General features: G+C 39.6%; 2 protein-coding genes across 14 annotated transcripts; both read right to left on the reverse strand.

Moving 5' to 3' along the window:
* Nucleotides 1-3,795: 3,795 nt before the first annotated feature.
* LOC118432554 (NADH dehydrogenase [ubiquinone] 1 alpha subcomplex subunit 7-like) lies at nucleotides 3,796-6,580 on the reverse strand. The gene is made up of 4 exons (XM_035844174.1): nucleotides 6,436-6,580; nucleotides 5,996-6,042; nucleotides 5,330-5,470; nucleotides 3,796-3,926 (listed from the first exon to the last, which is right to left on the reverse strand). Exons 1-4 carry the CDS (start codon nucleotides 6,484-6,486, stop codon nucleotides 3,833-3,835), a joined length of 333 nt encoding a protein of 110 aa, XP_035700067.1. The 5' UTR covers nucleotides 6,487-6,580; the 3' UTR covers nucleotides 3,796-3,832.
* Nucleotides 6,581-11,238: 4,658 nt separating this feature from the next.
* On the reverse strand, nucleotides 11,239-27,450 carry LOC118431800 (serine/arginine-rich splicing factor 11-like). Of its 13 annotated transcripts, none has more exons than XM_035843143.1 (18): nucleotides 27,205-27,450; nucleotides 26,128-26,261; nucleotides 25,492-25,652; nucleotides 24,033-24,062; nucleotides 23,702-23,740; nucleotides 22,749-22,778; nucleotides 20,724-20,810; nucleotides 20,200-20,375; nucleotides 18,436-18,563; nucleotides 15,732-15,770; nucleotides 15,447-15,567; nucleotides 14,803-14,934; nucleotides 13,881-13,928; nucleotides 13,109-13,186; nucleotides 12,889-12,936; nucleotides 12,600-12,674; nucleotides 11,849-12,038; nucleotides 11,239-11,441 (listed from the first exon to the last, which is right to left on the reverse strand). In XM_035843143.1, the coding sequence occupies exons 1-18, from the start codon at nucleotides 27,318-27,320 to the stop codon at nucleotides 11,265-11,267; spliced, it is 1,809 nt and encodes a 602-aa protein (XP_035699036.1). In that variant the 5' UTR covers nucleotides 27,321-27,450; the 3' UTR covers nucleotides 11,239-11,264. The 13 variants fall into 13 exon arrangements, with proteins under 13 accessions (XP_035699036.1, XP_035699037.1, XP_035699035.1 ...); XM_035843144.1 differs by lacking the exon at nucleotides 18,436-18,563 and adding an exon at nucleotides 18,635-18,765 and having other exon boundaries at nucleotides 14,809-14,934; XM_035843142.1 differs by lacking the exon at nucleotides 18,436-18,563 and adding an exon at nucleotides 18,635-18,765 and having other exon boundaries at nucleotides 27,205-27,449.
* Nucleotides 27,451-27,737: the final 287 nt, after the last annotated feature.

A 27,737-nucleotide genomic window follows, 5' to 3' on the forward strand; every position in this document is an offset into this window, starting at 1 on the left:
AGGGATAAAGAACGAATTTTCTTACGTTTTGTGCATTTTGTTGACTTGTAAGTCATACTTTTACGTATCACGGAAAAATTAATTATACAAAAAATCGGCGAAAATAAAAACACAACAGTGCCGCAGGGAACGAACCCCACAGTGCCGCACCGGCGCAACCTTTAGGGAGAGTTCGAGGTACTCTCGGGGTACTCTCAAAGCAGAGGTTATTCTCCGGCTGTTTTTTGTTTACGCGTTTTTAATGCGTGTATATTGGGCTTTCTACTTTGTATAATTTTCTTTATGTCTCGCGGCCTAAGGTCTTCAGAACGTCTTAAAAGAACAATGTACCTTGGGAAATTTTCGATATGTCCCAAATCGAGAGAGCGATAAAGATCAGTCCGAAGGTTCCAACCCCGCAGCTCGGATACCTGTATCCGGTATAACCGCCGTTCGGCGTAACACACCAGCTTCGCAGGCACGCGGCGCGGCAGCAGCTGGTTATATTACACCGAACGACTCGTTACCCCTAACTTTTGCACATCTATCTGCAAGCGTTCTTTAAAACTACCGAGAGAAGATGCCCCTACTGTGCATGTGTTTGGTGATAACAAGTTCCACTCTACGATAGTTCTGGGAAAGTATGAAGTTTTGAACACATCAATCCTAGGTTGGTAACTCTGGTATTTGAAGGCATGACTGTTTCTTGTTCTTTTTTGAGCTGGTATTAGATACTTATCCGTATCCGGATACGATTGTGAACGGTTATATTCGTCCTTTCGGGTGGACACGTGAATAGCCTCATTACTACAGTGATCTACAATCTCTTGTAGAGCAGATATCTAGGAATTACCACAAAGGTGTCCACAAACAGTTTGCTATCACGTGTGTCAAGGCAAATTATTACATCTATAGACTGTCTGACACAAAGCCTTTAAAAGATCGGGCATTCAACCATCCCTCTTGTTTGCTTGAACTCTACTTTTGGCAGAATCAAAGTTGCAACAGTTACAAAATGAGTGCCAAGTTTACCGCCATGCCGACCCGGGGCTAGCGAGCGAGACGAGTTGTTTCTTTTGTGTGACGCTCGCGTGCATCTCGCACGTGTGCAGAAAATTGCGTGAAAATCGCAGCCACCTCTCGGGTCAGGCCTTTTCGTACCGTGGCCGACAAGTACAATGAGCAAAACACCTGTTTACCAGCATCCAAGTAGGAATCAGCGTTTATTTTGAGGGGTAGCGCTGATTCGTGATTTTTTTCACTCCCATTTCTTCAATGGCCTAAGAATTTCCGCAGTCCATCTTACAACGATTCGTTTAATCTTCAGTCAGCTAAACTATCATTTATTTCAACACCATTGTGTTTACTATCCTACATGTAAATGTGGCTACCGGTACCATTGTGAAAATACCGAACACTGCCTTCTACGCTGACATCTCTATATCAACCAAAGAAGTTCTCTGTTGTCATTTGTCTCTTACACAGTAGACCCGACCTACAGCAACTCGACAGTACATTACGCCCGACACTTGCCCGATTAACACACGTATCTTGTGCCTGCTCAACAAGTCAGAAGGCGTTATGACCAGGCAAAATATACTGTTAAGCGTGTTGAATAGGCAAAATAGTTGTGTTGAGCAGGTAAACAAGTGCGTTGCTCATTGTACTAGCCGGCCACGGTACTTCCTACCGTCCTACCCACGTATCTGTACGTCAGGACATCTTTGCCTCATTTGTAAGGGACCGGGGAGGGACGGGACCCCAGCGGACGGCTGAGGTGGCCGTTTCACCCGTGCGTGCTTCCGACAGGTGCGGTCTAAATTGCTTTCCTCACCGAAGACAAGCGAAGGAAGATCGCGTTTCCTGTTCACATACCGTCATTTCTTCACACGGGAAAAAAGGTGAAGAAAACTGGCCAACCGATTAACGTAAAACACATATTTACGTTCACATTTACACCTATGGCGTGCCGTAATTGTAGCCTTCAAACGTCTACATTTGCCAAAATCAACAAACATCGCGATGTAAAGCTTTGCTTCTACCGTGTACAAAGTAGCAATCGTTAAATCCTCAGTTTGATCTCTTGAAAGCGAGCCAAGGAAGAAGGGAATGGAAAAGCAATACATAGAACGGGCCGTATGGGAACTAGCTTGGTATCCATTCTCAACGGGCCCGGCCAGGCTTTATAGGGGCGCCTCTTTCTTTTATTGAACTTCTCTATTACAAAATGGAAAGGTAGGCATTATGCCGGCCCAGCAATGGCCTTTTTCTGGTGGACTTTCTAAAAAAGCAAAGTCGTTGAACCCAAGTTAGGCTAATGACCTGAAGTAGAACGGGTGGGCACCAATCCCAGAACCGGAAAGTAGATTAGAACATGATTATGTATGCTTATGTATATTAAAAAAAAAAGACTTAACAAATTGATAAGTTAAATTGATAAGTTACAAAAGTGTAGAGGACATTCTGTAGTGTAACGGATATACTCAATTTTTCTCCTTTTTTTCAATAAAACGCCGAGAAGAATTAATGAAATCAACCCCGTAAAAATTCCCTGGCTTTCGCCAATGAACTGAACGGGTGTGCATCACTTCCAGTGCCGCATAGACACCAGGAAGGCCACGCTGAAATGGTTACCAAGCTATATGGAAAGAGAGACAGAGAGCGAACACGCGTCAACTTGAGTGTTGGGAGTTGTCGTGGCGACAGGAATGCGTGACGAATCTGGGATCAGCTTTGTGCTGCGGTGCCGACATCAATAACACGGCCACTGATACCCGAGCGTGGGGTCTTCCGTGACCTGTGCCTGCCCTCACCGCTACCAGACAGCCGGTCACCTTTAATTACTTACCGGGAGATTGGAAGTGAGACAATGGTTGGAGTACTGATAGATTTCGCTAGATGACGCTGTCAGATAAACAGAACGTTGTCAACTTTCAACTGTCATGTTGATCGATCCAATATCATTGTTTAACATGTCTATTGTCTGTATAAAATAAGTTGTAGTTCAGTATTTTGCGTATTTTTTATGCTTATATCTTTTGAGGCTATGTAGCAAACTTTCTTTGTTGACTCTGGAAAACTCTTTTCTTCCATCACATAGAGAAACGTACCAGTAAAAATCTGTCTCATTCCATGACAAATAACTACTTGTCCTGTATCCAGATGTCCATTATAGATCATTATACTTAAAAAGTCTGCCATTTTATTTTTACGGTCTTCCCTGGGCCTCTCCTCCATGTAATTATGACACCAACAATATGTGTGCTAGAGCAGTTTCTATCACTCCTACTCTACAATCATACATGTATCACCACGAATATGAATTAACTTACAGCAGTTTCATGCATTGTTAGTTCTTATACAGCACCCTTTCAATCAACTTCAACCACTGCTATCTTAACCTTATTCCTCATTCAACAACCTCCACCCAACAAACCAGCCAATCATCAATCAAATATCATGTCAACCAATTACCGGTAGCTAACTAACCGACCAATCATTGAACCACAAACAAACAAGAATAGTAACTCAATCAGCAGCTGACTGAAGAGGTTCATGATACAATTTCTCTTTATTTTATAGTAGTTGTAACTTGGAACTTTCACACCATAGGCAACAATACATAGTTCTCTTGAATGGTCTCCAACAGCCAAAGATGTGTTGTGATTTCTGTTCTGTATTCACAACTTGTTGGGACAATTGTACATAGAAGCGATCTGAAACACCATGTTTGGATGGGAAAGAAAATTCTACTCATTCTTCCAGACTTTACAGGACTGTTTTGATACAAAGTGAAGCACAGTCATTTCATAACCATTGATCAGCATCTATATGTATTTGTTTATGTTTATGTTTACTGCAGCGGCGGCATCTCCTTCCACTCATAGGAAAGTCCATCCCCAGGAATGGGCGGTCTTTTCGCTTTCGGTGGAGCGGCTTCTTCAGCGCTAGGATAGGAACAGAAGAACATGGACAAACGTTTAGAAAGGACTCTTACCTAAATGATAGCTGGACTCAGGACAAACAAACATACACGTCCAACACTCGGTCAATTGCCAAAACTTCCTACCTAATCCTGTCAGAAATACACAAGTTTTCATCTCAAATTCTTTTTAAATCAGGTGGGGCAATAAAATGGAATTCATCATCTACATAAATACACGATTTCGGGGCCAATTATATTTTGGAAGGGACTCTTTGAGAGTGCCCACTCGGGGTAATACAGGCATGAGACCTTAGAGATATCCATAGTACGACGCACCCTGTACATACCAAACATATCACTCATCTTTCCAATCATAACCAATAAAGATAATAGATTAGCTCTTCAGCGACCTTAACTGGTCCTAGATCACTTTGCAGGTTTTGATACTGTTGTATGATATGCTGGTTATGTTATTCAGAAATGCACTTATTCCTGTCACTACTAAGACTTACGGCAAACAAATATTCTGTATCTTTCACCAGTTCTACACTTTATGCACTCCAGACTTTTACAAACATACGGATGTGTTAGTCATCTTTAACTTTGGCAATGAAATTCCCAGCACAGAGATGTATAGAAAGTAGAGAAAAACGGAATATACCACTCAACAAGAGTCTTTCAAGGCAAGCTCTTCTTAATTTCTTTGCTTAAAAATAGCCACTAAAATCTTTGCTTGTGTTTCGGTCAATTAGTTTTTATCTACATAAAAACAGTGGAGGGTCCATACAAGTGGATCTGTATTTATTATGACTGGAAGGTAGTGAAAAACGATACTGAAAATAAAGTTCAATTAGTGGATTTAGGCTCTTGTTTGATGTCATTTGCAGTGTTTGTTTGCTGTGGGTTTGAACAGAGTAGAGTATGGAAACAAACAAAAGGAATTAGTGTTTTTCCTAACTGGCAACTGGCTTCTTAAATAGGTCTAAGAGTCCAACATTGTACCAGTGGCATGCATGGGAGTATTTTAATTTGCGAGCATAAGTTGCAGTGCTGCATTCATGGAGGGTGGGGGCTCTTGCAACACTGTAAATTTAGGAGAACTAGGATTAGAATTAAGATAGTATGCATCTTCCAGTATGACCTTGCTAAGATGGGATACCCTTGGGAGGGGGTGGAGAACAAAGCGAATACTGATATGCGTCAAGAAGGATGAACTATGACACAGTTACATTGTTAAAAACACACTGATGGAAGTATACAAAAATAAGACAGCCTAAAAGGCTTTCGACAGTGTGTTTAAGTCCTAACTCTTCAACAACACAACAGTTTGTGGTAACAAGTGACAAGCACAATCTGGCTGCTTACATGCTCTTCTCACTATTCCTGCCAGGTGTCTCTTTTACAAAAGGAAAAATATTGCAGTACCTTTCTCCCTCTGCGATGAGTTTTCTCTGTCCGTAGACCACCTCGGGTGGAGTCATCAGGCGACGCCCATCCCTGGTTAGGTAGTAGTTATCTGACAGCTTATGGCTGATGCCTTCTGGTAGATTGGCTGGAGGGGGTGATCTGTGACAGATGATGGTCAGAGATACAGTAAACCTAGCTTGGTATCCATCATATTCCAACATCTGACCGTTTCCAAAATGATATCAAGTTGCTTGGGTAACTGCTTTTATGGCGTATCTTATTACCTGAACGTCTAATCTTCATCGACACACGTTATTTTAATAACCCTGTGAAAATGTAGTTTCAACAGTGTCATGTCATGAAGTTCAGATTTTTTGGGTGGATGGGTTAAAACAATTTCCATTCCAACAAGCAAATTTCCATCCTGGGGTGAAGGGACGGGTTCTGGAGACAGCACTGGCTAGTGCTTGGTGTGTTGCTGGCAAAACATCTGTCCTAGGTATGATACCAAGTTTCCCTGATTTGCTAGGTACTAAGTTGTAGGTAAGTAAAAGTTGAGTAGCCAGGGTAGTGTTCTATCAAGTTATATATATAATAATAATCAAGGTTCTATTTGCTGAGTTGAAATCTGGATAGGGCAAAACTGAAGCACCAAAGGACCAAATTTTGAACTGATTGTTTCACCTGGTGGCCACGTCTTCAGCATATCTCAGTTGCAACTGTCGTGCCCCCTGAAACAGTAAACAAAAACAAAATCGCCTTAAAATTATGTGACTTGAAGTTTTACATGTCAAAATTGGACCCGTGTACACAGGTAGCTCTAAGTATTCACAGCAGATCATATGTGTTATTACACATTTACATACATTTTTGACTGGCTTCCTTGCTACTTTTCTGAAAGATTATTCGCTAGCCAAGCTTCTCCTTGCGCACGTAATAGGGATACAAATTTTTTAGAGTAAATAAATTTCGTCCTTCAACCCCCCTCCCCCTTTCTTACCAAATATTGTACTGACAACAATGAAACATGGCCAACACTCAATCTCAAAGAAGGAAAAAGGTCCTACAACACTATAGCTATCTGTCTATACAGGATAGAAGCCACAGAACTGCACAATATTTACCCCTGCGAACCAGTTTCTAAGCGACCTGATGAACGGACTAGCAGTCGCCATCTTGGACCTTACAATGTCAGGGACAGATCGTTACTGTTTCATAACAAAGGCTGTGATGCTTTTATTGGTGCAATTTTCGACTTTAAGTGGCTTTTATGAAGTAAAATCATTTTTAGATCACAATGGTGATCCCTTTGTCTAAAATTTGCCTTTTGTTCATCCCTTACAAGACAGTTTACCTAAGGTGAAATCCAAGTATCAAAGGTAGAACAATAAATGGTTTATCCCTCTTTTTGTGACCTTCTGGGTTAATAGTTACAACCACTATAGATTTTAGGGGTGGTAAAGGTAATATGAAACAAAACGTGCTACAAATTTTAACAACTTAGAAGCTACAATTTAAGATAAAAATTATTTCTAAAAGTATTTATAGAAGATTTATCTTAATTTCTACACATGCTGCAAATATTGTAGCTTTCAGAATTATTTGCCTCCCCTTGATTTATATTAGACTATTCCAAGCCCCTGAAAATTAGCGCGGAAACCCCGACAATCTTTCTCTTTCGCACCCGCCATTGCTCAGTCAAAATGGATAGGGGAGCAGCGCCTCAAAAACTCGCTCGGGTAGGCCTCCTGTTCCAAATCACGGCTCCTTTTGTGTCATATTGAAATATTTATGTATCACTAAATATACAGTTGAAGTTATGAGTGGTAAAAATGAAGGAAAGTATGATTTCAACGATGTGGAATGTTGATGATTTGAGCAGAGACATGTGACAACATGGAAGGCCTGTGTTTTCTGAACCCAACTACAACTAAACAAATGTATAGGCGCATATAGTAGACACTATTTAACTGTGTTAAGCACATGATACGTTATAAATAGGTTTTATTATTTCTTCTTATTCATTGGATCAATCTTGACAAAAGTAAAACCTCACTTCCGTGGGGAGGGGGGCAACAAGCATGTTGAAGGGTTAGTTGCTCAAACTCAAAGCGATAGGGACTCTACCTTGATTGGAAAAATAAAGAAATTCCGTTGTGTTGACCACGCTGTCTTGTCCCTTTTCCACAGGTGACCAAGGTTCTAGGAAGAACTGGATCTCAGGGCCAGTGTACACAGGTATATAGTACTTATGAAACCATACATAGTAAAATACTAGTATAACGGGAGGGGGCCATACTTCGACACCCGTTCTAAGTGGATGCGCATGGCTTTTGTCAATGTACATTTTACAGTGAACTCATCAAAAACAAGTTAAGATCTTGTATACATCCATATAACTGTTATTGAAGCTGTACAGATATATATTTCATTTAACAGCAGCATTCCGCACTGTACTTTGACAGTGCACGAAACTTACGGCAGGTTTTCGGCTTGCGTCCCAGCAGAACGTTCCAACACAAAAAAGGGGTCCAAACTCCGACATAGTAACAACCAGACCATCGCCGTGCATTTTTAAACAACTTATGCAAATAGAATAGGACTAAAAGTCTTCATTATAATTTTTTTGTACCAAATATGGGTCATATTTTGTATTACGCGACTTATTCAAATACGGTGTGTTAAAACGTTTACCTCTCACGGTGAGACCAACTTGCCGCAAAACGGCAGCGCATTGTTACGTTAGACTGTGATGGCATTTTCGCTTTTCGGCTTCCTTGATTGCCTTTTCATCCTGTCTTTTGGCAGCAGCAATGGCTACAGGATTTTTTAGTCGGTAGGGATCGATTTTTCTTGAATGTTTGTCGCTCGACGGACGGGTTGACTGAGTTCAACGTGTTGAGCATCGCTTGCCCGCCTTCGTGCGTGATAGTAAAATGGCGGGGCCCCGACTGCGTGAACATTGTGGCATCATTTTAGCTCCGTTTATCCAACCCAGTTAAAGGCAGAACAGAACACAGGTATTATTTTTAGGAAGGCTGATAAACATCATTTCTATGTGTGGTGGTATTTTTTCACATGTCGTATTTTGCGAAGAATAATTCAAGAGTTTCCCGGGCCATGGTCTCGATACGTTCTCTCGTCAACTTGCACGGAAGGCGTCAAACTTGAGCAAGTTTTTCAATCGTTATCTGTGGGACTTGCTAACTTCGACACATACCCCGTCTTTGTAGTTATTTACAACAAGGTTTAGTCTACAGCTAGTGTACTTCTCATGTGCAGGCATCTATGCATTTCTCCGCAACAATGATTTTTAAAACCTGTCGAAATTTGGACCCCTGTCGAAGTATGGCCCCCTCCCGTTACCTTTATACCTAGTACTATGAGTCTACCTTAGTACTATACTTTATACCTGTATACATGTGGCATTTAGAAAATATCAATTCGTAGACGACTAGCCTTCAGAAATGTATAATACATATGTTTCAAGTAAGATAAACATTTGCACCACATGTACACACTTCTTGTGTTGTTGAACACAGCACCATCAAATTCAAAAAGTAAACTTCCAACACAAGATTTCTGAGACCAGGTTACAAAGTTAACTGTTACAAAGTTAACTGTGTGGCAACGATGTCAGTGAATAGTGCAGATAGTTTGGATAGAACTCAACCGTTCGCGAAAACAGTTATTGAAGTAAAAGGGAACATTTGGGCCATCTTAGAGAATTTTTTTATTATTTTTTCCCTTAGTTTAACAAGAAAACAAAGCCTTTTAAACTAGACTTGTGCATCAAAAGTTAACATTTTCAGTTGATTTTCGTATGCCATAAAAAAGGCATAATCATTGTAGGCCATGAGTAATGCTCTGTTTTATTTTCAGGTTCGTGTGGAGTTTATGGACGACAGTAACCGGTCCATCATCCGCAATGTAAAAGGCCCCGTCCGTGAAGGGGACATCCTCACCCTGCTGGAGTCAGAGAGAGAGGCCAGAAGATTGCGCTAGGGGGACCTTAAAGAAATACAAAAAAAAATGTAAGAATGAAATTCTATATTTTGTATTCATTGTCAATTCCCAAGAACCAACTTATCAAGTTATTGTTAAGGTGGTTTGATTAATGTAGACATTCAAATATTTGCCATTTAAGTTACCACCCAAAAGTTACACCACCATGAGTATGCTTTGTGTTGTTGCTTTAACCACAAACTTAAAATCAAATCCCTGCCAAAATAATAGACTTCACAGGAGTAAATTCTATGTATCATTCCTTTCTTTGCAACTCTGTGCCAAATTTGAGAAGTCATATCTCACTTCTTCTCTATTCCTTACAGATTTCTTGGAAGCGTATCTTATGCAACTGAAGAGTCGGCATCTTCTAGTGGTTGTACAGGAAGACTGGAGCTGCTGGACGATGGCTGCTCTGACAACAGCAAAGCAGACTGAGACAGCTGATGTGTTGACCAGACTTCTGTTCATGCAAATGTTGTAATAAAACACTGCTTCCAAACTACATGGCCATCTGTGTACTTCTCTTGTGTGCACTATTAGTAATACATATAACAAACCATTGAGGAACATATATGCTAATCTCCAAGCAGATCATACTGTGGCCAATGAAACTCCTTTGCCGGCTTAACTCCTTCCCCAGCTTATGATATGACATTGTATATTATGCCACTACAAGATCTGCTTGGAGATAACATATACATGTTTGTATTATATTCACCAAGGTCTGGTGATTCAGCATATCATGGGATGGGGTTGCAATAGGTTTCTAGTTTCGCAAGTCTCTTAGAGATGCAGGTCAGGTCACTTTAAAGGTTACTGAGTGAAAGGTGTACTAATCTGCACTTCAAAAATGCTGATGAATTAGTAAGGATAATGGGTGGACTGATCATGTACTAGTTTAACTATGCTACACATCTCTTCCCAGTGATTATTGTGGCTATAAAGCCAACGGGATCATGTTCTCACTTTTTTCCACAAGATGCAAAGATGATAATGAATCAAGAATGTCCCCATCCATTCTTTTTGTCTGTATTTTGTACAGAACGACCATAACCAACGGGTAAAGAACATACCAAGACAAAATGATTTTTAAAAACTTAATTCCAACAGTAAAAATTAGCAAATAAACCAGTACATCTAAACGAAATACAAAAACTACTCTATTTGTAACATCGGCATGTAGCTGCCATACCTTGCCTTAAAAAAAAATACAAAAAAAGGTTGTTTCATGGCAGTTCTAAGCTCTGGTTCTTGACAAGAAGAAACATGAGGAACACAGAAGCAAAGACAATATGATTTTCCCTATACAATAACATTGTATTGTGTTAGTTAGTTAGTCCCATAGCCTTTTAATCAGCCGTAGGCTGATTAATCGGCCGTAGGGGCAGCATGACAACTGTCATGCTGACTCAGCAGGCTTTTAGTCCCCTGGCGGCGCCCATCTCCTCTCCGGGGCGTTTGTATTGTGTACAATTGTATTGTGTACAAAGAGGTAAATTTCACAAACATGATTTTAACACAACTGTTTTATTCCAATGAAGATTACAGCCCATCTCTCAAACATGTACACATGATTAAAGTCTTGCTTGAACTGCTCTATATCAAAAGGACGTGTATGGTCACCAACATTAAGCATAAGACAATGTGATCTCTCTACATGCACAGATTCTAATAGTTCGATTTGCTTACATCTAATTCTGCCTCAACGATCTTATTACAGTGATCATTCACAATAGGCTAGTTCACAGTTTGAGGTGTCATGCAGTGTTGCTGTGTGGGTAATATGTCAAAGTTCAAGGCCCCTGTCAATACAGAAAGAGGTCCCTCAACTTTGACATGATATCCACACTGTGCATGCACACTTCAACCTATGAACTACCTTACTTCTGCAAAAGTAAAAAAAGCACATCTACTACATGTATTTTTGACTAGAGACAGTATTGACTTAATCGCTATCCACGTCCATATCAGCCTGGCCCTGGCTACCCGAGTCTCCGAATTCCTCGCTGGAGGGCGGGGCTTCCGCGGGCTGTTCCACGGGTGCCTCCGGTGCGGGGGCTTTGGCCACTTTCTCCTTCTCACTGTCGTAGCCTTGTTCTTCCTCGTCATAGTCACGGGTAACCTGGGAGGAAAAACAACAAACTTGTCAACAAATGTGCATACTTAAAAGGAAAGCAAAATCCTACTATACCATGCTAGATATACTCCAAACAAGGGTATTAGCCAGCATCCCTTGATGGAATTTTGCTGCTGGGGATGGACAAAAATTTTGCCCATTCCTGTGATGGCCAATAATCAGCATTTTAAGATATCAATTTAGTCTACCAGCAAAACTTGCCCCCCAAAATAAAGCAAACAGCATTTCAGAGGATCTAGATTTCAACATTTTCCTGGGAAGCATGCCCCCAAAGCCCTCAAGGATCATCACGCCTTTGAGAGGATTTCCATTCAAAGTCCAGGGGACGGAAAAAAATTCAGGCTGACTACAATTGCTCCAAAGCCAATTTCTCATCTGCTGGGTAATCATACCTTGGCCTCTTTCTTTTCCTCCTCTTGCTCCTTGCTCTTGCCTCTGTGTTTCTCCTTGTCCTTCTCACGCTCGCGATCCTTGTCCTTGTCTTTGTCCTTCTTCTTCTTCTTACTCTTGGTGGTGTCTCGCTCCCGGCTACCGCTGCGGTCACGATCTTTATCTTTATCCTTCTTCTTCTCCTTCTTATGCCTAGAAAAGATCCTACAAGTTATTTTCCAGCTAAATACCAAACTCAGGTCTTATGGTTAACAAAGAAACATATTGATTATGTGAACATTAACCATTAAAAAGTCCATGGTAAAATTGAAATCTTTTCCACACTATTTGCTATATAGGGTGGTGTTAATCTGTTTCTATGGCCCTTGGGCCACACAGCTGTGGAAGCACTATTGCAGGGTCTAGTCCACTGGTAGTGGTAAGTGTTAAACGGAAATACTCTTTGTCATGAATGCTAAGAAGAGAAAGCATTATGTACTACAGTAAAAGCCGCTTAATTGCACAGCCTATTTGCCAGCGAATTTGGTGCAATTATCCGGCTGGTGCAATTATGCGAAGTTATCTAGCTGGACCGCACCGGTTTGGGATTTTGTGATTCCGTGCAGTTAACAGAAGTGTGCGTTAATCCGATGTGCAATTAACTGGCTTCCAAAGTACTTGCAAAGTCTTCAAGTGTGATCTGCCTGGGATTTGAACCTGCCATGAAAAAGTCTTTAATAGATAAAGAGAGACTGATGGCATCAAAGTGCTTACTTGGAGGAAGATGTCCGTCTTGCCGGGGATTTGGATGGCGACCGTTTGGGAGTGCGCGAACGTCGTCTTGGGGACCTGTGCGAATCAAAACAAGTCAGCTCATGGTCAGAAAAAACAAGCACAGCTCAGCAATAACTATAATTTCATTCATATTCAAAAGCCAGTCTATTATCATCTTTTACATAATGACGCTGGATTCTTAAGTTCTAAAATTGGAAATTAGTGGCAGAAAGTGCTCTTGGGATAAGCACTTTTCATCAGTTTTCTCACTGGATTCAAAAATAAGTACCTTGCCATCCTCTCAGATGGGGCGTCCCGTGTCTGAGGACAGCCACAACTAATGCATGTTAAAGAACACCACACTTATTATAAAGAGTAGGGAGTCATCCTTGTGTGAGTGGATCAAACCTTAGAGTCTGGTCTTCCGCAGCTTGTACTTGCTTATGCAAATCTGGTGTGTTACACCTAAAGACCGTTTACTGGTTATGCAAACAAACAAACAAGCTTACCTGCTCTTGCTGCGGGATAATCGACTGGTGGTGCGGTAGCTACGAGGTGGGGTACGGGTGCGGGAGCGTCGTCTACCCCTGAAACAGACACAGCGAGAACAACACGGTTCATCATTAACAACTCATGGACTTTTCAAGATAACTTCATTCTTTGAATTTATGTCGCATTTACCATAATTAACAATAATGTTGGCTTCACTTTGTATTCTTTTAAAATGACTTCTTTACGGTTTTTGATGATACCAAATATTTGTAGATTTTGTCGTTTTATCTAGAACACAAACAAATACATGTGACATATGTACCCGTGTATTTTTGCCCAAAGCCAAGGTACTTCAGTGCTTTTTGACAGCAAGTCTAAATAAATCTGAGTAGTCCTTTTGAAAGACATACAATATTCTTTAAATTGTGCCTTACCAGACAGATAACCAAATAAAAGTTGAAACTATTACAATCTGATTTTCCTTATCCTAAACCGAATGAGGTAAGAAATTTGTTTGTGTTGAATGACAGTTATAAACTCCAACATAAAGTGATCCTTTAAGAGAGGAGCATCTGTGGAAAAAAAAGAGAAACATGGTACAAAGCAACACCCAGGAATGTTCCACATACGATCATAGGGAGTTGCAATAAAACATCAAACGTTAGGGTCTCATTCCCTTTAGATTTTACAGATCTTTTTCCTTTCAGTACTGTTTCAGGATTGCTACATTCAAAAGACTTTATTGCAATGCCTATATGATCTTTTATGGTCCATTCCTTATGTGCTTACTTGGCTGTTGCCGAGTGTCGTCTGGCGGGTGATTTGGATGGTGACCGTCTATGTAAGATTGAGAAAACAGTCAGCACCCTTGTTATATACTCTAGTTTAGTCAAGGCACCAGGGAATAAGTACACAGTCTGAGTTAAGAAGTCTCCATCCTGGAGGCGATGCCAAAATATGTCTTTCTCTGGATAACAGGTTCTTTGTTCACAACTTATTTCAAATATATTACAACCAATCTTTTGGTTACTGTATTTTACCTTCCTCAGCAATTTACTACAGCAATACTGACCAGGTTCTATTTTGCACTGCAGCTAGGTGGCGCTGCTAACAATGCGGTCCCAAACATTACCTATTGTCACATATACTGTTTAGCAGCAATAAATAAGAGATTTGGGATCTGTTAGCAACGACACCTAGCTGCAATACATAAAAGTTGTTTTAGTTGTATACAAAAAAGTTGTGAATGAAGAACTTTGATATCAATTCATTTTCCAACCTGAATGAATTATTTCAGATACATTTTCCTTTGAAGAAGAAATTACTATTTGGACTAGTCTTACTTATCAGTGTTACTTAGTACATTGATGATTACAGTAGCAATTGTTTAGTAAAGCATATAAGAAAGTATTAGTCAATGGTAAATTTGTCAAAATAACAAAACGTTAAACCGTTGCAAAAACAGAGAAAAAAGCAATGCTATAAGCATAGATTACCGTGCACATGTGCAATGTTATGCATTGTTGGTAATATGTCAAAGGTCAAGGCCCCTGGCAACACATGAAGATTGGCCAGTAGCCTTCAACTTCGACAATTTATAATTTGCACACTAATTCTTAACCAGTTTATTGTAAGAAGCTTGTTGTTTTCAGTATGTTATGTCTTTATGGACTATTTCTCGGTCAACTTCCAGTCAGTTGAAATGCCTTACCGGGATCGGGAGCGTGACCTTCGTTCGCGGGAACGAGACCTCCTTCTGCGAGGGGACCGAGAGCGTCTCTTCGGGGACCGTGACCTGGACCGTCGATGTCGGCTACGGCTGCGTGAACGTCGGGACCGGGATCTACATGATTTGAAGGGTAGTAGGTTAGAGTCAATCTAGTAGTTAAGTCATGTCTGCACCATTCAAAAGTCAAGAAAATACACTAGCAGTTAGCACAGATAGAGTGCTAAGGCTCCGTCCCCCATTGTAATTTGGACACCCATGCTGTAATTTAGGCCCCTACACTGTATTTCAACTAGCTCAGAAGTCAATGACTCATAGAAAACCTTGAACTTTTAATCTCCATACAATTACTTGTTGGAGTGTTTGCAGTGAAAATGTTGTGATTTATCCAGCTCATGTACACTTTGCCTTAAACATATACCTAAAAACATTACATCAACAGTATCAATAGTTTATTTTCACAGGGTTTGATTTTGCAGAAGTGTCGTAAGTTTGTTGCTGAAACAATTCTATGGCACAGTAATAATACAATGGAAATGCATATATTTACTGTGTCATAATTTCGGGGAGAAGAGGTTATGGCAAAAATATTGCATCACAAACATTTCTCGATGTACGGCATTGCTTACCTTCGGGGTGACCTGGACCTCGAGCGCCGTCTCCGAGAGTAGGATCGCGATCTGGACCGGCTTCGGCGCCGCTTGTCGTCCTTCTTTTCTGAAATCTCTGAAGACCGTAAGGTTGGCTTTTCTAGAACCAAAGTTTCAACAGCAGGGCATTTATTTCAAAATTCTTCATTCAAAATTTCAGAAAGTCAGAAACGACCATGCTTTATTATATTAGAGTTAATCGTTCAATATAGCACATCACTGCAGAGAGAGAGAGAGACACTTTAGGCTAGCTGGAGAATGTACCTATGGCTGGGATTTGCAACGTGGCCGCCGTCATAGTTCCTGCATTTGGGTTGAGTGGAATATATTACACATATAGCCCAATTCTAACAATACTAAACAACCTGGAAAAGATCTGGAAAGCTATAACTATACTATAAGTAGAGGAAGAATTTGTACTTTTTTGGGGGGAGGGGGGCTGACATATATCTTTCTATTTGTATATCAGAAGGATGCCAAAGATGATTTTTCTTTGAATGAATCTTGTAAGCAATTTTGTGGCAGACACTGATCTCCAAGCAGATGTTGGGGTATCCAGAAAAAACATTAAGATTGAGCTCACTGGTCAATCAGAAAATGTTACAATCTTTCACCCCAACATCTGCTTGGAGGTCAGAAACAGCTTTCCAGTCAGTACCAGTCTTAACATACTTTGACAGATAATTTCGGATTATTAATTCCTTCCACATTAGATTTTAAAGTGTTATTAAAAATAGAAGACTGTACAAGAGTTTGAGAAAAGGGTGGAAAATTTGTTGTCTTCAGAGTTGTGATGTACAGATGGATTTGAAACTTGGTCTGTTACATAATAATTTCACTGTACTTTTCACTAATGCTTCAAAGACAAATGTTTGGTGTGATTTTGAATGATTTCACAGTAACATGAATATATGATGGTAAGATATGAAAAATATCAGATTTAAGAATGTTGTTTTCCTTTACCAATACTAAAAACAGAAGTTGCATGAAACTGGTGAAGAGAGAAAAAGATGAAAAGTACCAATGGTTTACAACTGTAGTGTGATAGGTGTAAGGTCATTTGAATGATTCATATTCATACCTGACAAAATGTGAAACATGCCTTAGTTATCACTCTTAGTATATTCAACTAAAATTGGATTCTGTCTTTAAGCTACAATAATTTCAACAAGGATATAGTAATTATACACATTCTTGCCGTAATAATGATGTGTTACCATATGACACTAAACAATTTTAAAGTCTAATCTATAAGTAATATTTTCATTTGCAAATAAAACAAATATGTTTCATTAGTTATGTGAAGACATTTATATATTAAGTCATGCCAATATATATTTTCATTTTAACTATGCAGGCAAGGACCTAGAAGTAGAACCTATTTCTGAATATTCTACAAATTTTCAAAATCAATATTCATTTCTAACAATAGATTACTTGATTCTAAAGCAGTTTTTTTATCTCAGCGAACTCCTGTTAACATACACCAAACATCCTGACCACCCCTTTGTTTGGTTCGTCCGAGAACATCAATCAAGAGACTGTGGGACGCTCCACAGTTGCCGTGGGGGGTGGCCAGGCTTGTTAGCAAAAAACCAAGACACAGCACAAGAGAATCCAGCCAAGCATTAATTTACAGTTGCAGTGTTTCGTAGCTAGCATGCTGTCAAACCATGTGGGGTCAGTCCATTCGTTGTTTTCACGGTTGTTTTATTTCCTGCTAGGAGGTTTTGTACATGATTGGAAGTACTCAGTTGGAACATGTTCCTAGTTTCTCAATTTTGTGGTAAGATGCCATAGCGAAAAACTTGGAAACAAAACCACCGCGAAAATTCCAAAATTTACAGTATTTCTTCCTCTTGTGTCAAACACCAGACCAGCTAGTAACATATTTTGATCCATTCCAAATAGTGTAACTGCTTTACAATACATCAAATTCTTGGCTCATTCCTTTAAAATACACATATTTTTGCAAAGCAGAATGCTACTAGCATTTCTCAATGATGTACATAAAGGGTATTCTATTAAAAAGATTTTTGGGTAGGGCAGTTACTTTTCTTTCCATGTTCTGTCCTTTTTTTTAATGAGTGGTGTTTAAAAAGATCTTGGTATAAAATATATCAAGTAGAAAGATCCGGTCTGTGCTTTCAACAAGGAGGAAGAACTGTCAGTTCCGTAGTGGAAGTGTGTAAAAAATGTCCTGAATTCCCTAGAACTCGGGAGTGCTGGGTTAAAACTCATGTAGATACAATGGAAGATTATATAAAAGTCAGAGATGGCATCCTTGGTTCCATCCTGGTTGTCAGGAGTGGGAGTGACACGAGGGTGTGCCTTGGTTATGTAAGCGAGGAAAACTATGCAATCACTGAATGCCTACTGCTCTCTGCCATGCACCTTGACTCTCAGCCCATGCAGTTGTTGGGGGTGGGCATCCTGTGGTTCATGGTACCGTGCTCTGCTAACTAGAGTTTGCAAAACCATGTCGCAAAGACTGAAAAAGTTGCTTGAAGCAAGACACACAATTTTTCCCAAAATTTCGTGGGATAGTAGCAACTGGTTTAATGCCGAAGATCCAGTTTTAATTGTTGAATTTTCAAATTCTAGCCCAATTTTCAAATTTTAGCTAAATTTTCAAATAATCCCAGCATTGAAATTTCAGCCCAATTCTTACATTCTATCAGTATTTTTTCTAATTTTGGCCTATTTTTTTCTTTATTTAGCCCAGTAAAATGTAAATTTATCTTCTATTCCTCGAAATTTTTCTGCTGTTCCATGCCTTATAACAGCAAACAAATCCAACAATGCACAACAGACGTGAACGTAACGCACAACGAGAGCGGAACACCACACCATGAACCCGGCGGATCAGAGTCGACAGAATGCCCGGCTAGTTCCACACCTGGGACATCAGGCCCAAACAAACACAGAGGTAGTAGTAGTGCTGTTCTCCTTGATATTGACCACTTGCCTGCATTGAGGGCGGACGAGATATGACTCTGTGCTTCTCGCACTTGGTTCAAGACGGCGTCAATCTGGGCCACGTGGGGGTTGGTCAGGGCCACAGGTTTGTTTAGGGCGATGTTGGAGTAATTAACCCTAATATGCGACATACCAAAGGATTAGAGAGAAATGGAGAATACAGTAGGAAGAGAGAGGTTTGGGCGCACCTGGCTCGATGGCGGCTGTGATTAGAGCCTCCGCATCGCGGACACGTTTCATGGCCTCCTCGATTTCCCGGCGCTGTGCCTCGGGAGTCTGAGTCTGGGGCTTGACGATAGCATTGTTGGAATGGTTAATCCTGGAAATTAAGGTTTAGAGCCTATGAGACATTGGGTGGTGTGTCGCCGGCACACTAGCAAACCATAAAGTAATCATATGCTAAATAGGCTATTGCAGGGGAGCCCTTCCTTCCGGGATGTAAGAAAACCCCATGTGGAGCCTCAACAACAATTTCTTTTGACCTAAAGCAGCAAAACCCCATGTGAAGCCTTGATAATCATTTCCTTTCTATATCAGAAAAACCCCAAGAAGAGCCTCTATGAATTATTTTTCATGTGCATCTGCAAAGCCTTTGCAGAGCCTCAAAAAGAATTTTCTTTCACTGTATCAGCAAATCTGATTAGACAGCAGTTCAGGTTTCACACAGAGGGGGCGCTGGTGCACATCCGAGAAGGAAGGAGTTGACAGAATGGTAGTTTGTGTTGTTAAGTGTGAATGGGGGGAAACTCCCTGTAGGGCTCGTGGCAGCCTTATTCACGGCCTTGCTCTCACCGCCGAGCCTGGAGTAACAATAACAGTCACATTACTTTCCACATAACAGCCAAATCTTCAGGAGATACCACCTTTAAACAAGCACAACAGGGTTTGCAATGTGATGTTCTATCATTATCCATGTGTAAAACATTCATACTCGTAGTTTTGTCGGTAAAAATACTTCACTCATCTTGTCTTAACTTATATCACGATTGCAAACCCCGTGCCCATCGTACTTTGTAACCACTTTTAGAAATTAGAGGGAACAAAATTTAACAAACAACAACAACACTCTGCCAAAAGCCATTATGCCTCCCGAATGGAAGCATTTCTAGTAGCTTCAGTATACTACTCATACATTTAACATGTGCTTTCCTTTGGACACTATCATAATATATTCTTGTGACAACTATGTCAGATCATTTTACAACTTCCTACTAATAACAACAATATATACAAAAAATGTAAGGTCAATGAGATAATTGATAAGTTGTTCTTAATATGTACATAAAACCCTTACATCTAAATGATCAATACGTGAAAGACAGTTTCTTATAGTAAAACATCTATAACATTAAACAATCAATGATCATATAAAAAAAACTAAGAAAGGAAAGCATGTCACTTTCCAAACAATCATCACAGAATGCTAAAAGATGTTGTTCTATAAATCATACAATGTACTTAAATTTCATGTTAAATCATATGGAACTTATCAAGCCAAAATAATCTTAATCATAATCATATCAAGAAATGCTAGGATAATTTCATTAAAAACTGGTATGCTAAAAAATCAAAATAATACGATTTTGGTATCAAGAGAAATACCTTTTTACAAATAAATACAACAATTCAAAGTATATAATTACATATTCTCATCAGATTGAACAGGTAGCCCATGAATAGGACATTGTAAGATGTCTTACAAAATAATCTTAAAAGCTTCCAAAGAAAGAAATACGTGTGAATGTTTGCATACTTGAGTGGTCGGTTCCCGAACATGATGCCGTTATACTGCAAAGCCTTTGCCACAGACGTCTGGTCGGCGAACTCGACAAACGCAAAGCGCGTGGGCTGGGTCTCGTCCCCCGCCATGCGGACGTACTTGACCTCGCCCACTTGCTGGAAGAAGTTCAGGAGCTGCTCGGCGGTAACCTAGGACAACAGGGTCATAGGTCAAAGACACTGAACAACTTGTCTGAAAGGGCTGTCAATCAAAAGGAAGAAACAGGAAGGAGGCAGAAATGAAGAGTTCTGATTAGTTACTCACTAATTGTATTACTTTTCTCATTAAAAATTATTCTATTTTTTAGAAGACACAGGAAGTAGTTTTTCTTTATGAACTAAGAGGATAAAAGTGTATTTTTTAATTATAGGTAAACTTGTTAGTCCAGGGAAAGGAAGTAGTTTTGCCACACAGAAGGTTATAAAGCGGGGAGGTAAGTTAGAAGAATAGGTTGTGGATCGTAAAAAAGTACAATATACGTCACCCCTTCAACTTACAGTGGCGGAGTCCAAGTTGCCCACATAGACTGTCCGTCGGATCTCATCAATTTTGGAAGGGTCCACATTGCCAGGCAGGGGTGGAAGCTGGGTTACGGCAAAAAAAACACAAATTTTAACAACATATTTGTATGACTTACAGTGGCAGAGTCCAAGTTTCCCACATAGATGGTCCGGCGGATCTCCTCTATTTTGGAAGGGTCCACATTGCCGGGTAGGGGTGGAGGCTGGGGTAGGCCAAGAGCTGCTAATGCAGGGTCATACTGTGGGGCTAACCCTGCACCAGCAGCAACCCCGGGCTACTGGAACACAAGACAAGGAAAAAACGCAAAACAGACGGAACAAACCTCCTGGTTTAAGCCGCCGTCACACTGTCAACAATCTTTGTTTGAATGTGTTGTTCACCAGAGAACGTTGGCGAATTTTGAAATTTTTTTTTATTTTTTTTTTTATTGAGATTCTCCATATACCTATGGAGGGTATGGTGAAACAGGTATCAAAGACGCCTTTTCAAAGCCACCATACCGTTGGCTTTGTTGTTCGGAGTTTCCATCTCCTAGGAGGACTTCCGACCAAGGATGCAAGGGGTTCCTCCTACCCCTGACTCGTGTGTCATGGCGGGTGCGTCATGCCCGAACATGCCCCTATGGCCTGTCACCACAACAAAGGCCTGTCACTGCCACTAGCCGCAGCTATGTACTCATTTACACCTGAGTTAGGTGAGGAAAGTCGTGTAAAGTGCCTTTCCCAAGGGCACAAGATCGGTGACACGGCAAGCGGATTTGAACCCGGGACCTCTCGGGCCTGAGACCAACGCGCTCCCGATCGTGCCACGCGGTCCCACCGTGCCACGCGGTCCCACTTGAGTATATTTTTCTGTGAAAATTTACCATATGACATTGGATGGGGCTTAGTGACTGTGAACATTGGTTCACATCATCATCATCACATTGGCTGATCACTACAAGTTATGCAGCAATCGAGGAAGCAGCATTTTGCACTTCTTTAGGGTTTATTTTTCAAAATCAGGGCAAAGTTCATATTATATAGTAAACATCTTTGGCCTAGAACAATTGTTTTTATGGTTGTTTTTTCTCTTCTGACAACTAAACTTCTATGTGGAGAAACTTAGACTCAAGCATTCAGACCATATTACAATAAACAATGATGCATACCCCATTTGGAAAGTTATTTGTAGTTCATAGTTCTATTGTCTGCATTTGAGTAGCACTCTTGCAAAACTAGTTATACCACTTGGGGTTATTGTTGCAATGGTAACATGATGTGTCTGGAAGAATATTAGCATTCAAACATAGATTTAATAATTCGCATTAAAAAGCATGCACTATCATTATATAGCAAGGTTTCCAACAAAAACAACAGAGCATATTAGTTATTGTTTTTGATATAGATATTGTAACATGATTGAAAATGTTTCAAGCTTTACAGAGGTTTGCTGTGTCAATCTATGACACAGAAGAATTGGGAGTCATACTAGAAAATTTTGCAACAGGGTGATATCCAGTAATTCATTGACTCGCTGTTTTAGTAAGAAAAGGGATTTTTTAATCATAGTTTGTGAACATTGAAAAATAAAATGTACAATGTCGATGGATGGGAAAATCTTATCAATTCACCACTGGGAATATATTTTTGGCAAGAGCTCAAGTGTGAACTCATTTAATAATCAGTTTTCTCAATAACACCCTTATTCAGACAACTGAGTTCAAATCAAAGCATTGAAAAAGCATCAATTTAATAAGCCGTTTCACAGGTCAAACTGCACATGAGATGTGAGATGCATTGTGGGTAATATGTCAAAGGTAAAAGCCCCTAACAGTTTTTTCTAGACCATGCTTGATACATATTGAGACATGTTTTTAAGTCTCAGGGACCTTCAACATTAACATATTACCTACAACAAATCATATTCTGCATGTGCATTTGGAACTATGTACTGGCTTATTACTTTCTACCCAACACCATGCAGTTGATAGTGAGACATTAGGTTAAGGTAATACAAACCTGGTCTCCCATACCGGATCCGAGAACGTCCTACATGGGTGATATGAAGCATGCATGTCTATGGTTGGCTGACCACACACTAGTAGTAGTACAAGTATTTTTTAAACGAAAAACTAAGGCACAATGACACACGGTCATGTAAGACCCAACTGTGCTGTATGCAAGCTTCTAGCAAGTCTAAATCTAAACATGCACAAATACAGGCTGATAGGGCTCAAAATACTAGTACGTTAACACACATATACAGTTGTTTTCAACACATTACTGTAATTGTCTTATTTTCTATACTGCTAAATTTAGCCTCCTTCACAGCTTTCTAAGAGCGGTGGCGTTTATTGGGGGAGGGGCAAATACGATATTTGTAGGATAAAATTCTGCCTATATGCTGAAAATTGCAAATCATTGCGCACACCACCTCCCCTCAAAAAAAAAAGAAAAAATGCTCCTGCAAAGGAGGTTAGTTAAAGTAGCCATTGTTATAATGTTGATGTTGTTTTAAGTGTAAATTTAACTAGTTCAGACTTTAAGTTTGAATAAATGGCAAAACAAAGAGAGGATTTGTAAATACATTTGTATTAGCATTTTGAGCCCTAAAAGCTACCACAACACAATTACAAGGTTTTCAAACAAAATGCAAACACATTACAAGATGCTAGAACAGCTCTAAAAGCCACACACGTTAACGTTACATGTCAAATAGTAGTCCCTGGAAGCACGCTCTTACAACAGAAAATCCCATCTTTTTCCATCAAAGATCAAGATAGGATTAACATAGTTTGCAAGGAAAGAATTGAGCTTCTCTTCAGAATGGGTAGAAACATAACATTACAAAACATGGGATAGAAATCACAGTACAAAATAACAAGCCGAAACAAAGGAGTACGGTAGAGTACAGTCCACTTTTCTCACTGACAGGTTTCAACATAACATCGGATACAGGAATAGCCACAAACCTTGCTCACACTTTCAGGAAAAAATGCTCCAAGTATGTCCTATAGGAGGGTAAATAGCATGCAAGTTACATTCATTATTGTCACTTCACTCATTGTTATTAACAGTTATCATCACAATGTCAGTAGCATTCACTGTGCATTATTATCAAACCAAGTCAACTCTCTGTTCATCAAACCATACAAAGAATTTTAACAGAGAAAGCGTTTCCTTTACGTGAATTTCAATATTTTGTTACGTCTATGTCACACGTGAAAAAACACACATTGCAATTTGATGCATTATTGGGTTGCTTAATCGTTAGTACTTAATTAAGAAGTGTAATTAACACACCTGGTCAGCCAGAGTTGCCCCCAGTACTTCCTATAATGGGTGAAATGAGTGCAGTTTAGTAGAGGAAATATCAACTTAGTTGCTGAGAGCGTAACGTTACCATTTAGAGTGAAAATAGATATGTTCATAGCTTCACAACTCAAGCGGTGTATTTGTCAGTGAAACACAAAAACCAACTAGAGTCAATTCCGAGTCACCGAGAGGATTTTGAAATAATGTTTGTCATAAGTTTGAACTATTCTAAGCAAAAGAATATTTCAGTCACTAAAGTTGTAAATTGTTCAAACAATTAAAAATGAAAGTTTGAACATGTTTGAACCTACCTACATATGTTGGAAACATTGGGAAAGTAATGGTACAAATATCTCTTTATTTAGAACAATTTAGAAACATCTATGTGTTTTTGTTATTGTTGGAACATGTGATCATATGTTCCAACGATTTGTGTCATTTTTTCCCTCCATGAAAACTTTTATTACCCCCATAAACCAAGCTGCTAAGCTGGGCCTTTTGTTTGGGTCTTGTATTTTTAGATTTACTTTAGTAGACAATGGTGACTCCTTTGTCAGAAGGTGTCAGACAGACACAATTTCCTGTACTTGGCAGGGATGTGTGAATTGCCCTCTTCCCAGCCCACTGACCCAGTTTCATCATATTGTTTCCATGTTCGAACATGTGATCACAAATGATGAATCTATGTTGGAACAGTTTAGAAACTATCAGAAATAATGACTTTGATGTTAGAAATGTTTCTAACATGTTTGAATACTGTAGAAAATATTTAGAACATCACAATGATGTTATAAACAGTTCTAAACACTTACTTATCACAATTATTATGTTATAAAGATTTCCAAAATGTTGGAACAAAAGGCAAGAAACACCCTCTTGGTAATGTGGAATTGACTCTATGTCACATTTGTTCAATCAAAAGCAGCATGTACTATTTCACACAAAAACTTATATATTACCTATCAAGCATATATTAACAGGACAAAGTCATTGAATGACAACTAAAAGGATCCTGTATAAATTTGTCCGATTTAATCTACAAGGTTCTGAAATTTTGACAATTTTGTGTACAACAATGTCACAATACAATATCATACAAGAAATATGATTTCAAACTTGTGTATACCAACATACCAGAAGTTTAGTTTCATACATGCCAATCTTATAATAATATTTACAGTTCAAAGAACAAATTATAACAGCATCACGTGTATCTTGTATACTATAAAGTGCCAAACACAGTGGTTTTATTCTTGCAGTGAATGCTCCACTGTGAATTCATTACATTGCAAATATGCATTTCTACAAACAAATGTACTACTGCACTACACAATTGTTTCAACCACAGATTTTGAAACACCACAAAATCTCATTTTCTTTCCATTGAAAAATAAAAACACAGTGAAAGTAAATAAATTTACGGTAAGAAAGTATAGCCGATACATACCCCTCCTGCTACCCCTGCAGCTGCCAGAAGTGGGTTGGCTATAGGTGCTGGGGTGGGGAGTAGGGCGCTGGCCGCAGGTGCTGCCCCCCCAGGGATCATACCAGCCACCGCATTGGCTGGTGCTGCCAACTGAAGGGCCTTAGCTTCATCTGGAATGATGCCTGTAGAAGCCACATAACAGTAAACCCTATTAGCTCCTGTTAAAACTGCATAGAATAGGTCTATATACACATAAATATTACAGTAAAGGTAGACCAATTATATATCTATAATGTTGCAGTTTGGCAATTTCTGTTATGCAGTATCTGTTACAAATTTCATGCAAAATGTCTGGAATACAGCTCTTTGCTTTAGGAATACTAGCTTGGCTTGGCGTGTGTTACAGTGTGTACTGTACTGTCTGTAGCAGGAGATTTGACACTCCCATGTCCTTATTTGGACTTTCAACAACAGATCTGTCTCTATGAGTCTATCTGTCTCATTGTACATCTGCCATTTTTAGCATTATTGTGTCAAATACTTTTTTTTTTAGACGGACAGAGTTAAAGTTTTCTCCGTCCGAAGAAGAAGATTAACGCAAATGAACATCACAATCCCTGTACGAAGGAACGGGTCCTGTTCTACAATCATACGCACCATCCTGACAAGGGACAACGATCAGCGCCCTGTCGATGAACACGGTGTTGGTGAGGTGCTGTGCAACGCCGCAGTTTGTCGGGTCGTCGTATTTCACGTAACACACCTTGGAAGTCACCGGCACTGAGATATCCCTAAAGACAAAGAGGAACGTTGTAACTTGTAAGGTTGAAACAATACATGTAACACAACTACACTTTACGCCTCATATTTCAGATTCCCGTCTTAGAATTGAATCACATGTAGCCTGAGTACCATTCTCCGTAGTGACCGCTGGCTCAATACTTTCGCTTGCTAACCGCAGTATTGAGCCGGTCACGCAGAGGATGGTACTCAGGCTCTCAGTGACCTTAAGCTAGACATGAATACTTAGAACCATGATCTCCTTTGGCTTATTATCTACTGGAGATTTGTTGCAGGATTTGTTTTAGGTACAATTAATACCTCTAAAATTCTCATGGATTTGGCCTAAACTAAAAGTATGGAGAATAAATTGAATAGGGTTTAGCTCCAGTACATGTGTACACATACATAATAATATGCAAGTTTGCAAATAACACAAGTACTACTAGTATACTTATAGATGTGAGTGCAAGTTACTGTGCAAGTAAAATTTGGAGTATCTACTATCTTGATAATTTGTCATGGAATACACATCTTATAAAATGATAGGGAAAAGAAATAATAAATTATAAGTCATGATGATTCAGGAATCAGGAACATAATCTTTATAATTTCTGTTTACACTTTAGAACATATACCCTGGCATGATTTCATGTGAATATGATCAAAATGATATCAAAGGCTTAAAAGTTATGATTGATTGATGTACAAAACAAAAACATAATTTTGCACCGAAAACGTCCGAGTGCACATGTAACTTGCAAGATTCAAGTCCAACACAATCCTTGATGGCAATGAAAACAAACTCTCTAAAGTACAAAATAGGAAGACCCACAGCCAGATTGCACAGTTCCATTCCGGGAAGATGCTATAAATAACCCAGCGAAAAATGCGGGCCACAAAATCGATCCAAGTGAAACCGCACGGCTAAAGAAACACAGACGATGGACTCACTCAGGGTACAGTTTGATCTCGTCAATCTTGCCCAGGAAACTGAACAACGTCTGCATCTGCTCCTTGGTGGCGGCCGGCGCCACGTTCGTCACCTGGATCACCTTCGTTTGCGTCATCCTGAGGGAAAAAATCGCGTAATTTGCGGGAGAAATTTGCCTGGAATCTTTCCTAGAATGAATCGCTCGCCATCTTCCCGAAAATGGCGTCGTCCTCACGTTCTGAAATTACCCACGATGCACTCATGACGGGACCATCCATTTCTCGTTCTTGAGTTTTAAAAAAAAATGAAGGCCCCCTCCTTGAAAACACATAAAATATGAGAAAAAAAGCATCCATTTGAATGTCCTATTCAATTCATTCTTAATACAATAGGGCTACTTCAATCGTTTGATTTAAAAGATATTGAAACCAACTCACAACTTAGTCTGTGATTTCTGATTATGACATTAAAAAGATATTAAATGAAGATTTACCTAATTTAGCCTTTATTGACTTGTTAAGGATTTTGAAATTGATTTTATGTTTCCGTTTTG

This window comes from Branchiostoma floridae, chromosome 15 (genome assembly GCF_000003815.2).
Source record: "Branchiostoma floridae strain S238N-H82 chromosome 15, Bfl_VNyyK, whole genome shotgun sequence".
NCBI lineage: Eukaryota > Metazoa > Chordata > Leptocardii > Amphioxiformes > Branchiostomatidae > Branchiostoma > Branchiostoma floridae.